General features: G+C 44.6%; 1 protein-coding gene across 7 annotated transcripts in view; it reads right to left on the reverse strand.

Moving 5' to 3' along the window:
• Positions 1-16,182, reverse strand: part of GTF3C3 (general transcription factor IIIC subunit 3) — a 55,986-nt gene that overhangs the window by 8,970 nt on the left and 30,834 nt on the right. For all 7 annotated transcript variants that reach the window (XM_073573144.1, XM_073573150.1, XM_073573147.1 and 4 more), the window contains 7 exons: positions 15,190-15,256; positions 12,616-12,710; positions 11,900-12,071; positions 11,474-11,676; positions 10,815-10,916; positions 7,117-7,252; positions 6,685-6,922 (listed from right to left, as the gene is read on the reverse strand). In XM_073573144.1, coding sequence (XP_073429245.1) covers positions 6,685-6,922; positions 7,117-7,252; positions 10,815-10,916; positions 11,474-11,676; positions 11,900-12,071; positions 12,616-12,710; positions 15,190-15,256 — 1,013 coding nt within the window. The remainder of the gene's footprint in view (positions 1-6,684; positions 6,923-7,116; positions 7,253-10,814; positions 10,917-11,473; positions 11,677-11,899; positions 12,072-12,615; positions 12,711-15,189; positions 15,257-16,182) is intronic.

Raw genomic sequence — 16,182 nt, forward strand, 5'->3', positions numbered from 1 at the left:
AGACTCCTTGCTTGTCTCAGCGTCTGTATAGTGTATGCTGATGTAGTTAGTCACTTTTAGCCCTGTTTGTTAATGACCTGTGATATGTAATTTTCTTTGTGGTTTGGTCTTATTGAATTTTGCAACGTGTCCTGCATTGTCCAACAACTTGAGCTATGGATGTGGCCTTTTAGGAATATGGTATCTAACCATTGGTATTATGAGGTTTTTCCACCCCATTAGCTTTTTGTGTGCCAATTATTTGTTTTATCTGCTGCAGATCTAGCAGTTTTCGGAAAGCTGATCTCTGTATAACCCCGCCCACAACACTGATTGGCTGCTTTCTGTGTACAATGTGCATATCCAGAAAGCTACCAATCAGTGATTGGGGGAGTTACAGGAGGACTAAGCAGCACAAGACAAATAGTCCTGTAGTAATAATTTCCTCCTGATAAAACACTGATTTTACTTAAACAGCAAGCAGCCCAGAAAGTTATACGTCGCTGGAATCAGGATCTCTTCCCCTGCAACATGTTGCTCTCAGATTCCATAAATTCACAGATTTGAAAGATTGCTTTAGAAGTTCACAATTGTTACAAACTCACAGAAGAGACTCTCAATAATTTACTATCATATAAAATGTAACGTTTATTTAACAATATAATAAACACCAAAAAGTGAAATTAACAAAGTACCACCACCATAAGAGAAAATATGCAAAAGAGACACTAAATAGAGAGGCAAAGGGGGTGCCTACCCCTGCTCTATTGCTGTACGACCCTACCTACCAGTGGAGGTTGAAACGTTATTCCTGTGTACATGTTTCCCATGCTCAACGTCGACGCTCCCTTCTAACCCTGAAAGACCCCGTATAGGATATTAAAGGGGTTGTCCACTACTTTATAGTAACCCCCCATTGTATCCCCCCGGGGCCACTGATGAAGTTTGTAATTACCTTGCGCTGCCAATACTGCCTATGAGCGGCGCTATGCAGGCAGCTGAATTCGGGTCACGTGACCACCAGGCTGCAGCCGCCGCTAACATCCTCCTACGTCATGTCAATATGCCAACTCTGAAAATTGACGTGACGTATGAGCAGGTGTGCCCCAGCCTCTGCATACTGCTGTCACGCATCAAGAGTGTCAGCAGTGTGTGGGCGGAGCTGCACCGGATGTCACAGGCAGCCCCGTCGCTCTGCCTCGCCTCATCTCTCCCATCCAGAGTGACGGAGCTGTGTGTGTGGGCAGGGGAGGGGGGCTGCGTGCCGGGGGCTGTGTGTTTGCAGGCAGGGCGGCTGTGTGTTTGCGGGGTAGCTGTGCTGTCTGCGAGGGGGGGGGCTCTGCTGGCTGTGTGGGCTGTCTGCTGGTCTGTGCAGGGCTGTCTGTGTGTGTGTCTTTATGCAGGCATCGTCCGATGGGACTACAAGTCCCATCCGGCGATGCCTGCTACCCTGACAGTGAGTGACACATTAGCCAATGATGGGACAATAGTAGTCCCATCGTCTGGCTAATGTGTTTAATGTAAAAAAAAAACAGATACAGAACATATAACATACAGAACATACAACATACAGAACATACAACATACAGAACATACAACATACAGAACATACAACATACAACATACAGAACATACAACATACAGAACATACAACATACAGAACATACAACATATACATAACATACAACATATACTGTACATAACATACAACATACATAACATACAACATATAACACAACATATAACATACAGAACATATAACATACAGAACATACAACATATAACATACAGAACATACAACATACACAACATATAACATAGAACATACAACATACAGTACATATAGCATACAGAACATATACAGACCATACATATAATATACAGAACATACATAAAACATACAGAACATACATATAACATACAGAACATATACAGAACATACAAATAACATACAGAACATACATAAAACATACAGAACATATAACATACAGAACATACATATAACATACAGAACATATAACAGAACATACATATAACACACAGAACATACATATAACACACCGAACACACATATAACATACAGAAGATATAACATACCGAACATACATATAACATACAGAACATATAACATACAGAACATATAACATACAGAACATACATAACATACAGAACATATACAGAACATACATATAACATACAACATACAGAGCATAAATATAACATACAGAACATACAACATACATAACATACATGTAACATACAGAGAATATAACAAACAGAACATACATATAACATACAGAAAATACAACATATAACATACAACACATAACAGAGTACGTACTCACTGCACACACCTAAGTCCCCGAAGCCATCGATCTACTGTAATAAATATAAAATAATAAACCAACCTATATTTACCTGTCCGTCGTCGTCCAATTAATATCGAGGGTCCCACAACGATTTCCCGTGGAGAACAGTCGCATCAGCTGATGCGACTGCTCTCCAGGGGCTCCAGCACTGAAATGACCGGCGGAGGTATTCCTCCGCGATGTATATCCCTCCGCCGGAAAAGAGGTCCTGTAACCCTAACCTAGCCCTAGTTGTGGCCAAAAGTATTGACACCCGTGCAATTCTGTCAGATAATACTCAGTTTCTTCCTGAAAATGATTGCACACACAAATTCTTTGGTATTATCTTCATTTAATTTGTCTTAAATGAAAAAACACAAAAGAGAGTGAAGCAAAAAGCAAAACATTGATCATTTCACACAAAACTCCAAAAATGGGCCAGACAAAAGTATTAGCACCCTCAGCCTAATACTTGGTTGCACAACCTTTAGCCAAAATAACTGCGACCAACCGCTTCCGGTAACCATCAATGAGCTTCTTACAATGCTCTGCTGGAATTTTAGACCATTCTTCTTTGGCAAACTGCTCCAGGTCCCTGATATTTGAAGGGTGCCTTCTCCAAACTGCCATTTTTAGATCTCTCCACAGGTGTTCTATAGGATTCAGGTCTGGACTCATTGCTGGCCACCTTAGAAGTCTCCAGTGCTTTCTCTCAAACCATTTTCTAGTGCTTTTTGAAGTGTGTTTTGGTTCATTGTCCTGCTGGAAGACCCATGACCTCTGAGGGAGACCCAGCATTCTCACACTGGGCCCTACATTATGCTGCAAAATTTGTTGGTAGTCTTCAGACTTCATAATGCCATGCACACGGTCAAGCAGTCCAGTGCCAGAGGCAGCAAAGCAACCCCAAAACATCAGGGAACCTCCGCCATGTTTGACTGTAGGGACCGTGTTTTTTTCTTTGAATGCCTCTTTTTTTCTCCTGTAAACTCTATGTTGATGCCTTTGCCCCAAAAAGCTCTACTTTTGTCTCATCTGACCAGAGAACATTCTTCCAAAACGTTTTAGGCTTTTTCAGGTAAGTTTTGGCAAACTCTAGCCTGGCTTTTTTATTTCTCGGGGTAAGAAGTGGGGTCTTCCTGGGTCTCCTACCATACAGTCCCTTTTCATTCAGACGCCGACGGATAGTACGGGTTGACACTGTTGTACCCTCGGACTGCAGGGCAGCTTGAACTTGTTTGGATGTTAGTCGAGGATCTTTATCCAACATCTGCACAATCTTGCTTTGAAATCTCTTGTCAATTTTTCTTTTCCATCCACATCTAGGGAGGTTAGCCACAGTGCCATGGGCTTTAAACTTCTTGATGACACTGCGCACGGTAGACACAGGAACATTCAGGTCTTTGGAGATGGACTTGCAGCCTTGAGATTGCTCATGCTTCCTCACAATTTGGTTTCTCAAGTCCTCAGACAGTTCTTTCTTTTCTCCATGCTCAATGTGGTACACACAAGGACACAGGACAGAGGTTGAGTCAACTTTAATCCATGTCAACTGGCTGCAAGTGTGATTTAGTTATTGCCAACACCTGTTAGGTGCCACAGGTAAGTTACAGGTGCTGTTAATTACACAAATTAGAGAAGCATCACATGATTTTTCGAACAGTGCCAATACTTTTGTCCACCCTCTTTTTTATGTTTGGTGTGGAATTATATCCAATTTGGCTTTAGGACAATTCTTTTTGTGTTTTTTCATTTAAGACAAATTAAATGAAGATAATAATACCAAAGAATTTGTGTTTGCAATCATTTTCAGGAAGAAACTGAGTATTATCTGACAAAATTGCAGGGGTGTCAATACTTTTGGCCACAACTGTATCTATCTATCCTTCCATCCATCTAGCCTTCCATCTATCTATCCTTCCATCTATCTATCCTTCCATCTATCTGTGACAACAGTGGCCATGGCCGCCGCCGTCCCACGGGCATCGGCTCCCCCCGCGGGTTTCACTTACCCGGCGGCGCGCGCACGCTCCCTCCTGCTCACGCGCGTCTTCTCTTCCTGGCCTCCGGGCAGCTCCCCGCCTGCACATGCACACTAGGGCGCGGGCCCGTCATTATGTTTAACCCTGCGGTGAGTGGCGGCCGATTAGCGGTTAGCCAATCGCCTGCCAGCAGGGGATATATCTGGCGTTTCCCATAAGGGGAGGACGCCTGGTTATTGTGTGAAGTCCTTGCACTAGTTTGGCCGCCTATTGGGTCCTATAGGTTCTCCATCTGTTCTATACTTGACCCAGCCTTTCCGTCTCTGCCTGTTCTCCCTGTATGCCCTCCGTCCTGCCTGGTCCGTGTTTCCTAGTCTTTCCTAGTCTTCGGTTCTGATCCGCTCCTTGTGTCTGGCACCATCCCTGCCCAGTTCCCTTGCCTGCCGTCTATCTGTCTCCCTCTTATCCTCTGGTACTGGTTGCCTTGTATATCACCTCGTCCCGTACTTTGGTCCCGATGCGGCCTCTCAGCCCTGCCTGTGGTCTCTCCGGTCCTTCGAGCCGCCCCTCTTGGTTCCAGCTGTCGCGGTGTCTGATCTCCCGCGGGCCTGCCCCAAACGGTCCCTGTATAGGGGTCGGTTCCACCTGGTGTGCTCGTCCCGGGGGCCTCAGTTCCACGACACAGAGGGTCCACTCTCGGACGCTGCCGAAACCCTTGAAGCGTCACACTATCTATCCTTCCATCTATCTATCCTTCCATCTATCTATCCATCCATCTATCCTTCCATCCATCTATCCTTCCATCTATCTATCCTTCCATCTATCTCTATCTATCTTTCTATCTGTCCATCCATCTATCTATCTGTGTGTGTAATGGAGTGTGGGTTGGACAAATGTTAAAGAGGAGGTTGGACAGAAATGACATCACAAATCTTTTTTTTTTTGTTAAATAACATATCTTCATTTAGCTTACATAAACACATACAAATCCGCTGGCAAAACCGCACTGAAAAACCGCATCAAATCCGCGGCAAAAAATGCATCAAAACCACATAAAAAACACACCTGCGTTTTCTGCCAAGAGCTGCGTTTTTTGTACGGAAAAATCCGCAGGCCCTTCAACTACGTGTACACATAGCCTTATGCTGCGGATTTCCTGCAGATTTTGTGCAGATTTCACCTGCGGAATCTGCACAAACAATTGACATGCTGCAGAAATGAACCCGCAGCGTTTATACTGCGGATTTTTCTGCAGCATGTGCACAGCGTTTTTTGTTTTACATTGAACGCAGGAGAATATGCTGCAGATCCGCAGCAGAATCCACACAACGTGTGCACAGACCCTTATAATAAGATGCTTCAGATTGAAGATAGAGGAGGGAGGGGTTTGGGTGTGTTTAGGAGTGGGTGTGGTTATTGCATGTAAGCCAGCAGTGCAATGCATCATGGAACTTGTAGTATTAGAGCACAATAAGTCAGGAAAAAGGAAGTTGTTGATTAACCCCATGAAAGCTGGAGCCAGCACTGAAAATGTGCTGCGAGAGGTTGATAAAAGGTAATATTGCTAAAATGAACACAGTGGATGATTTTAGTGGCACATAATAGCAAGATTTATGAAAAAAAAAAAAGTTATAGTAGTGGACAACTTCTTTAAATAAGGACGCTATCCTGTAAATCTATGCTTTAAGAAGCCTAATAGGCACTAAGCACTGTGAGATCTCTCCAACGCTCCTGAGTCAGGTGGGAGTCGACTTGTGATTGATTTTATCTTGACTACAGACAGCTTTTACGTGGGGCTCCTTAGTGTAGAGAAGGGTTTCGAAGGCTGAGACACAATGAAACCTTTGTGGTGAGGACTGGCGCTCATTGAGGAGATGAGCCTTCTAGCAATGCTTTGTGGGAAAATTAATAGACTACCAGCTCTACTACTCAGCTGCCTAAATTTATTTACACAGAAGTTCCCCTTTGCAAAACGGTCTGATCTCAGAATGCAATGTATGGAGCGGCCCACTGTCTCATGGCCAGAGCATGACAGCTTCATGTATTTCTCTGAGGCTGTCATGGTCGGGAAAGCCGCGAGGGGTCCGTGCATCGTGATCCGAGATCAGATCGATTTGCATGGAAATCTGAATAAGTCCTTAGAGTAAAGTCTATTGAACCCACGGCTTTCGGCAGGGACGGCCCAACTGTCCCATGACAGATGATGTCAGGGGAGAGAAGGATCTGACCTGCTGAATTGCAATCACTGATCCTTTTGTTTGTTGGGGGGATCAGCCATGAACAGAACAGTCTGGCAGATTCATGTCTCCTGCTCCGTTATGTATTAGGGAACAGGATACAAAACCTGGGTCTAAATCATATCTACAAGAAGATACCTTATGTAATTGTAGGCTTTTCTGAAGTTCTTATCCAGAATAGCTGTGGAGAGTCCAAAATGTTCCAACTCCTTCCGCTTCTGGCGGTCGTCATAAAATGAATAATACTCCAAAGAGGAGTCTACCAGCAGCTCGCCCTCTTTATACCGGGACAGGTCACATAAGGCATAGATCGCCTTTAAGAGGAGGTTCCACCAATCGTCTTTGGATAGGACACTGGTGAGTATCGCAAAAATGGCTGTGAAGTAAAAGAAATCTGGATAATTACAGAAGAGGACTTTCAAACAGAATAAAACAGATCTTTACACAGATGAATTAAAAACAAGACACCCCTGTTTAGTCTCACTCTGTGGAATATTAACTTTTTTTTATACTTGTGTAAAGTCATCTTTAAAGTAAATTTTAAAAATTTTTATGCAAAATCGTTTTTACCTTTTGCATCAGAGTTTGCCGTCTCCTGCTCGTCAGTGTCGGAGATTTTGTCTCTCGAGACTTTAATCAGATATAAATGTCTTTCTCCGGATTTGGAACTGGAAATCAAACAGACTTGTGCTCGATTCATTGCAATCTGTAACCAAGTAACAAGATTAGTAAAAACTGAAAAAAAACTATTACAAGTTTCAGTGATTATAGCATAAGGATAAAACATCCATGACCAATGTGCAGGTGTAAGCATTCAGCCTCAACCAACAGTGGTCCATAAAGGGCTTATCCAAAACGATGTAATTTTTTTTTACTATGGGTCTAAGAACTAATCAGGCAGGTAGTTGCTACTGTAATGTGACTTATGGCTGCATAATTAATGCGAGGTATGTGTCACAGGGATGGCTACTCCCTGTGATGTAACCCTGAGTATTTTTTCTTTAGTACACGTAAACCCTAAGTGGTTGTTATTCACACTTGGGTCCGGGTTACGGGTAGCTCTGAGAGATGGGAGGGTCAGGCTACCCATATACCTCACCACGAGGTGAGGGTGCTTACTGTAACCCTTTTTCCCTGCAGAAGCCTGTGTGGTTGTGTGTCTGAGGATCTGTGGTGATGTCACAATCACTTGACTAGCCATGTGATAGGTATCTGGGTTTGGTTACAGCTATGTAATGGAGGGGTGTTTGGCACATGGCAGTGAGTGTTTGGGAGTCTGTCAGTGTGGACAGATTTCCATGTGTCCAGGCTGGAAACTACGGAGTGGATGGTCTGACAACCGTGAGTGATACTGACCGGGGTCAGTGAGAACTGTTTGTGGGATACCTCTGAGGAGAAGAGGGATCCAGGAACCTGTGTGGCCAACACCAACAGGTAACGGACAGGAATCCGTGTTATGCTGACCGGGGTCAGTGAGAGACTGTGTTTGTTCAATAGAGCCGAATGTGTAACGGACAGTGTACTGGCTGCTGCATGCTACCAAGTTCCTGATGAGCGGTTTATGCTGTACTCTAATAAACCAAAAGAACTTTTTTTAAACCCTGAGTGTCCCAGCGTATGCCTTTACGACCAGCATAGTGAGTAATTCCCGTCCACAGATAGTGTGGGACGTTACTCCCACACTACATACCTACCTGTTGAGCCCGGCGCCAATCTCTCAGGCATAGAAAAGTCACAGACCGCTCCTGCCAGCGATTCAGCAGCTTTCACCAACATCACATCGGCTTCTCTTCCACCCTGCTCTGTTGATGGGGCATGCCAATTGACAGTCGTCTCCCCGCCGCCAGACTGCGAGAAGACAGCTGTCAATCAGCGTGAGGTTGGCAGTCACGCTACGTCGACAGAGTAGAAGAAAAAGAGCTGCTCTTGACATGAAGCTGAATCGCCAGCAGGAGTGGTTGGTGACTGCTTTGATCCAGCGCCGAGTAGAACAGGCAGGTAGTTTTTAGGCGCAAAGTAAAAAAAAAAAAAAAAGAAATGGTCCTGGAATAGAATGTCATATGTTCCAAAAATGTAGTTAAATATCCTATAAAAATCCCTGAGCTCCCGTAATTCTGTCGCTCTTTTCCATTTTGCGCTGCGTCACTCCATTGCAGAGATCGTCACATTTGTTTCTTCTGGAGTGCACTAAACTGTGTTCCAAATTATTATGCAAAAAGAGTTTAGGAGTGATAAGGTTAGAATTTTTTTGTTTGTCATTTAAACTCATTGATGGTGATGTGTGTCAGGGCTCTTTATATCACTGAAAGCAATTGCAGAAACCAGTGCAAATTAGTTTGGCAGGTGTGTCCAAATAAAGGCAAGACTACTTAAGAAGGCTGTTCCACATTATTAAGCAGCCTACGTTTTTTGCCAAAATGGGAAAGAAAAAGGATGTGTCGGCTGCTGAGAAGCAACAAATTGTGGAGTATTTAGGTCAAGGCATGACTACAATCAACATTGCCAAGACACTTCATCCTGATCATCGCACAATCAAGAAGTATGTAGCTGATTCCCAGCACACACGTGTGCGTGCTGATAAGGAAAAATTGAGGACTCTTTCCAACAGGCAATTGCGTCAGGTTAAAAGAGCAGCTGCAAAAATGCCTTGTCATAGCAGCAGACAAGTTTTTGAAGCTGCTGGTGCCTCCAATGTCCCCTGAACAAGATGCAGGGTCCTTCAGAGGTTTGCAGCTGTGAGTAAGCCATCCTATCGACCACCTCTATCCACTGCACACAAGCAGAAATGGCTCCAGTGGGCCAAACGATACATGAAGATTGACTTCCAAACTGTTTTGTTCACCGATGAGTGCCGTGCAACGCTCGATGGTCCAGATGGATGGAGTGGAGGATGGCTGGTTGATGGACACCCCATGAAAACACAGCTAAGGCGCCAACAAGGAGGAGGCGGATTAATGTTTTGGGCTAGAATCATGGGGAGAGAGATTGTCGGCCCCTTTAGGATCCCTGAAGGGGTAAAGATGAACTCCATAATCTATGTGGAGTTTCTAAAACAGCACTTCCTGCCATGGTTCAAGAGGAAGAACCGTGCTTTCCGCAGCAAGATCATTTTCATGCATGATTTGCACCGTCTCATACTGCAAATAACACATCTGCATCTCTGGTTGCTATGGGCATAAAAGAGGACAAACTTATGGTGTGGCCACCATCTTCCCCTGACCTCAACCCCATTGAGAACCTCTGGAGCATCATCAAAAGGAGTGTCTATGATGGCGGGAGGCAGTTCACATCTAAGCAACAGCTCTGGGAGGGTATTCTGTCCACATACAAAACAATTAAAGCACAAACCATCCAAAAACTGACAAATTCAATGGACGAGAGAGTTCAGAACCTTCTTTCGAACAAGGGGTCCTATGTGCAAATGTAACATCACCTAGAATAAAGTTTTGACTTGAAAACTGTTTGATTTCATTTTGTAATAAGCTGATAATGCTTATAATTTCACAATTGACCATTTTTTTGTTCAAAATAAAAATAAAAAGGTTGAAAACTCTGCTGTGCATAATAATTTGGAACATGCATTTTGAGTGTTTCTTATTTTTAAAAATATACTGTTTTCATAGGCAGTTTGTTCAAAAACATTGCAATTATACTAGAATATTAGATGACTGGAAAATAACAATGACTGCAATTCATATAGGTAATTTAGAGAAAATAGGAGGAAATATTTTTTGCATAATAATTTGGAACACAGTGTATGTGAAATCTCTGTTTGTAGACCAACTAGGCGTTTCTTCAGAGCCTTCTCTTGGGACGTGCTCCTCCCAGACACTGCCGATCACAGCTCAGTATCGTCAGAGATTGCCAGATTAGCTGCCATATTTGGCAACTTCTGAAAGGAGAAATGAAATTGCACCCCCACCGAGAAGCCTCAGAAGAAATGCCAAGTTGAATTACAAGCAGAAATTTCCCATGCTGTGCTCCACACGAAACAAATGTGAATATCTCTGCAATGGAGCAATGCAGCGCAAAACGGTACATTGGCTTGAGGGCACTGAACCAAAAAACTGGAGCAAAAAAGACTGGGTAGAGTCGAAATGTCAAAAAAATGAATGACGCAAGAAGCACTGATATTATGAACTCTGACTTTTAAGGATCTGTCAAGTGAAAGTCTGGGGACCCCATAAACTGTCGTCAAACTCCATGGAAACCGGAGGACTTACCTAATGTGTTTGGGGGTCTTAAGACAACATGAACTGAACACTTACCTTTAGTAACATGGCAAGCATCGTAAGCAAGGTGTCCACATAGTCAAACATTTTTCCTTGAGAGAAAAGGAGGGTTGATCGGTGGAGCAAAAGCTTCAGTTCCTGCAGGACAAAAATGATGGGGGGAAAAAAATTTTAATAGTTGGAAAGGTACATTTTTTGTCTTCTTCAGCCAACCACTGATTCCTCCCCTGACCAGGAACATCATTTTAAAAAAATTAATAAGAAATATGATTGGAAATGGTAAAAAAAAAGTTCAGAAATCATGAATTAGAGAAACCAAGCACCATTGTCCCTGTAGCTCTGCAAACGTAGACTTCCAGTGCAAGTCTCAAGATGCTGCCGTGTGGCAAGGTATGAGCAGATGAAGATAATCTCAGCTGTGGTCCACAGCTAATCTACAGACTTCACATGTCGGACATTCATAGTCCGAGTATGGACCGCGATGTCTGGACCGGCCACAGGTCTCCTGACCCTAAATCAACAGCTGTAGAGTGCAGATCAAATCCACAGGTGCTCCCATCCGTCCTCGGACTGTGAATGTCGACACGTGAAACTGGCGTCACACCCTGCGAATGATAAGCCACCACCTAAAGTGTCAAACTGCAGATTATTATCCTTCTCCCAACTTGACGCAGGCATGCTCGGACAAATGCTACCTGCTGGGCAGCATTTGCATCCTGTGCCAAAGTATCCGGATCATACATGGGCTCCAATGCCTCCAACGCTTTTTCTGGGTGGCCAAGTTGCTGCTGAAGTGTTGACAGAGAGATCCTTGCATCCAGGTGTAAAGGAGCCATGTCTACCACCTTACAGTAACTTTCCGCAGCTTTCTCCATGTGTCCCAGAGCTTTTAAACAATCTATTAATAAAAAAAAAGTCAGGTCACATCATATATATTCGAATGGGGACGTTAAGCTGAACGGATAACAGATAAATCGATCATGTTCTTTGTGTTTGTCGTCAGCAGTAAAGCTCTGGCGTTACATCACCCCATCATCATTGCAGTGCCCTTATTGTCCTTGCAGGTCCATTATCAAATACCCTCGTTTATGACCATAACAGAAGTCAGTCCCTGGGTTTACCTGCGTGTCGCAGCCAGACCACAGCCATATTGTATTTTTCAGAGCATACTAATGCACTCAACAGGGGCAAGGCTGAATTATATTCGCCAACGTCCATGAAAGCTTCTGCGACGTCTAGATACAAGTCTCCCATTTCCTCTGGGTTTTGCTCCATTAAAGATGTCAGCATTGGCTAAAGAAGCGAGACACAAAGTAGTGAATATTACAGGGGTTCCCGTTCGGTATCAGCTTGGCAAACAATGCAGCAAGCGCTGGGTAAATGCAGAGAACGAGATCTTGCACTTTCACAGCGAGGAGGGTTGTGGGATCTTGCTCTCCGAATGCCGGGATGACACAACTCAAGTTCAGACACAACTTTTATCAAGAAAATCTGGTTCTTTACAGGGGAGGGGGCACACTATGACCAGTTTTTGTTAATAGGTGATATTCAGAAAAATCACCAGTCTGGGGGTTGCCCACTCTTTTCTTCAAGGGCACCCGGCTCACGTAATTCTTCTGCATTTCCATTCATGTGCAGTCCACCTCTAAAGCCGGGAAGCGAACAGCAGGAACAAGAGGCTCAATGACGCTATCGCATAGAGCTGCACGCATGCGCGAGGTTTGCAGGGGTCTGATGATGACGCCGGTTCTTGCAAATCATGTTATCTTGCCAACAGAGGTGTAACAACATGCAAACAGCATAATAATCTTGTAGTCTTGTAGTAATGGTCACTCACATTGACAGGTTCCAGAATATTTAGATGGATGAGGCAAAGCATCATTTTCACAGTGATATCTATTGGAACGCCCTCCGGCACATGACACAAGACTTCTATGGAAGGGAAAAAAATAAGCAATTATTACATGTAGAAGCAAGATGCTGATCTATGCCCCAAATATGTCGTTAAATATCTAACTTCACACTTAACAACAAGACAATAAAAATTCTGGGATGTCGGTAGCCATGTCAGCCTTCCAGAGAACAACGTCCGCAGTATTAAGTTGGCATCTCACAGTACAGACACAGTCTCACTAGTCTACTCCGTAATTATGTAATACTAGATGGAGACTCGATGCTATCGCATTGGGAGGGCGGTAATGTCACAGTGGGGGCAGGCTTTGCAGCGTTGAGAATCTCCCCCCATGTGCTCACCCACCTATCCACTCTCTCTTTCCCCATGTGCTGACTTCTCCCGTCTGTGCTCTCTTTTTTGACCTGTCTACCCCATGTGCTATCCCCCTTGTCTGCTGTCTCTCTCCTTCCTGTGCTGTGTTCTCCCCTCATGTGCTGTCCCATTTGAGCTGCCTCCCCCCTGTGCTCTGTCTGTCTCACCCCTGTGTCTGACCGTGTACAGAACATACCACAGCTCCTGGGCAGGAGAGGAAGCAAATGACAATACTGACATTACAGCAGGAGATCGCAGAGGATACATTTTGTGAGGTAAAATATTGTTTAATAACAATCAGTGAAATATTTTACCTCACAAAATGAATCCTCTGTGATCCCCTGCTGTAATGTCAGTATTGTCTTTTGCTTCCTCCCCTGCCCAGATGTGGTATGCTCCCTACATGGTCAGACACAGACAATTTTTAAAATTAACTTTCGTTCGTGGGAAAAACCCCTTTAATGTGACCGGCTTCCTGTGCCTGTAGACACGTCGCGCATCTGCCGTTGGGATAAGCCGAATGATTCACTGCGCCTGCGCGGAATTCGCGCCGGCACAGTGCGACAGTGTTCCACTGGTGGTACTGCGCAAGAGGCTGCGTGAGTGTGTCAGTGTGAGAGTGGGATGGGGGACATGTATACCAGGATGGGGGACAGGTATAGCAGGTAGGGGACATGTATAGCAGGTAGGGGACATGTATACCAGGAAGGAGCCCATGATAGGGACATATAAACCAGGATGGGCCCAGTATGGTGGACATATATACCACGAAGGAGCCCATGATGGGGAGGTCATTACTACATAACGGGGGAGGGGTGCAACATGTATGTCTGTTATGAATGAGTCACCGTAGGAGGCAAAAACTGAAATACTAGCTAAGTCCAGAAAACCAGAGAAGTTGGCAGCTATCGGATTGCAGACCCCTGAACCTATCAACAACAACTAGCAGTAGCCGTGGGGGGTTCCTACGGTGCCCTAGACCCCTCGATCACAGCCGGAGAACTAAGTAGCCTAAAGACAGAAAGGGAAATCTAAACTGCCCCAGAGCAGACCCCAAAGCAATAGGCAGCCCCCAACATATAATGACAGTGAAGGAAGATGAAAAAACACTCACACAGATAGAAAGATAGGCTGAGCAAATGATGGGGCCCAAGCTAACTAAATAGAACAGGATAGAAAAGCTGCTGTCTGCAATCCGCCAAAACCCTATCAAAACAAGAGCCAACAGACTGATAGGGAAAAAAGCCCTGAAGACGTTAGGCTTCAAAAAAGACTATATCAGTACTCAGGTATTTTCTGAAGACAGAGCAAAAAGGAATTCAGCTCACCCCAGCAGGGAATGGCAGAAATCCAGAAAAACAAGGCAAAACAAAACCAAAACACAAAAGCAAAAAGCAGAGCAGAAAACTTAGCTTTTGAGGAGCAGGAATCAGACTGGTCTCCTAGAATCCCTCAGAGAGATCACCAGCAAGGCAGAAGGGCGTCGGCTGCCTTATATCCAGTCAGCAATTCCAGTCACCCAGTCATCATCATCCTGCTCAGGTGCTTGGTAATCAGCCTCACTACCCTCCTTCACCAGAAGAGGGAGTTCATCAGACCTCAATGGTGAAGGGGAAAATGAACTCACAACATATGTCCTTATAGGATTTAGGATGCTGCAAGGGCCCATACATATGACCAACATGTGGAGGGGTGGAGGGAACCAGGTCCAAATTTTGTACCGGGCCAAACGGACTCTAGTTACGTCACCGTTAAAAAGCTACTTGCTATTCCGGAAGTACTGCACGGTTGCACCGCTGGTCCATTCTCTACTCTCTTCTATGCTGCCAGCACAGACAATTATGACTCTATAGTTATAGTAAGGGAGATGCGCAGGGTAACTGAGATCCGGACAAGCTGTAAAGCATAGAGAGTGCTAGTGACATGCACTCCTTAACTAGGTGACCCGCCACTCTGAGACTGCTAGAGGGTGGCCAGTAACCTAGGGAAAGAGGTGCCCACTATGAAATGAAAAGTCCCTCCATTCAAGAGAAGAAGGACGATTTATGATGGGAGGTAAATTGCACAGTAGCTTGTTTCTGCACGCACTTTGCAATGTTAGCCTCTTATAAACTTGAGACAACCCCCTTTAAATGGTTAATTTACCTGAACTATCTTCAGGAATGGAGCCTTCTTTTCTATTCAGTGTAATTCCAGAAAACTGAGTAATCACCTTAAAATAAAAAAGGATAAGTAAAACCACTGGGTCTGATGTGTGGTCTGAATACAGAAAACCTAGGACATTTCACACTTATGTCTATATACATAACCAGCGGGGTTGTAATGATCACAGTCGTGACTGGACCCGGAGGTGGAGGGGGGCCCAATCAGAGACCAGCAGCTGACTTTGGCGTGTCCATGACTGGGGGTGCATAGCAGTGACGTCATGCGCTGCCAGACGATTTTTTTATGTTATGTGCTAAAGAACAGTGTAAGAACAGTTGACATATATACCAGGATGGGAGACATACAAGTGCTTATCACTAAATTAGAATATCATCAAAAAGGAGATTTTTGTGTACTCACCGTAAAATCTCTTTCTCTTAGCCTTTAATTGGGGGACACAGAACCTTGGGTGTTCTGCTGCTGTCCACTAGGAGGCGACACTATGCATAATCTGAAAAAGATTAACTTTGGCTCCTCCTCTGCAGTATACACCCCTGGACGGCATCAGCCTTCTCCAGTTTTGTGCCAAAGCATAAGGAGGAACGTAACCAAATAACATAACCATGCCTGTAAGAAGGCTACTATGTACGAGCTCAAGAACAATATGAGAACTCAACAGGAAACAACGGCCCGTAAGGGCAACAGGGTGGGAGCTGTGTCCCCCAATTAAAGGCTAAGAGAAAGAGATTTTACGGTGAGTACACAAAAATCTCCTTTACTCTGTCGCCTAATTGGGGGACACAGAACCTTGGGACGTCCCAAAGCAGTCGCTGGGTGGGAAGCAGTGGACGAATATTGTGCTGACAGTCCCCTAGACTTGGGGTACTGCCGCCTGCAGAACCAGTCTACCCAGGCTCGCATCCGCTGAGGACTGGGTATGAACACTGTAGTGTTTCGTAAACGTGTGTAGGCTAGTCCAAGTGGCCGCCTTGC

The sequence above is a fragment of the Dendrobates tinctorius genome, unplaced genomic scaffold (assembly GCF_039654945.1).
Source record: "Dendrobates tinctorius isolate UK_male_01 unplaced genomic scaffold, ASM3965494v1 ptg000034l, whole genome shotgun sequence".
NCBI classification, from domain to species: Eukaryota; Metazoa; Chordata; class Amphibia; order Anura; family Dendrobatidae; genus Dendrobates; species Dendrobates tinctorius.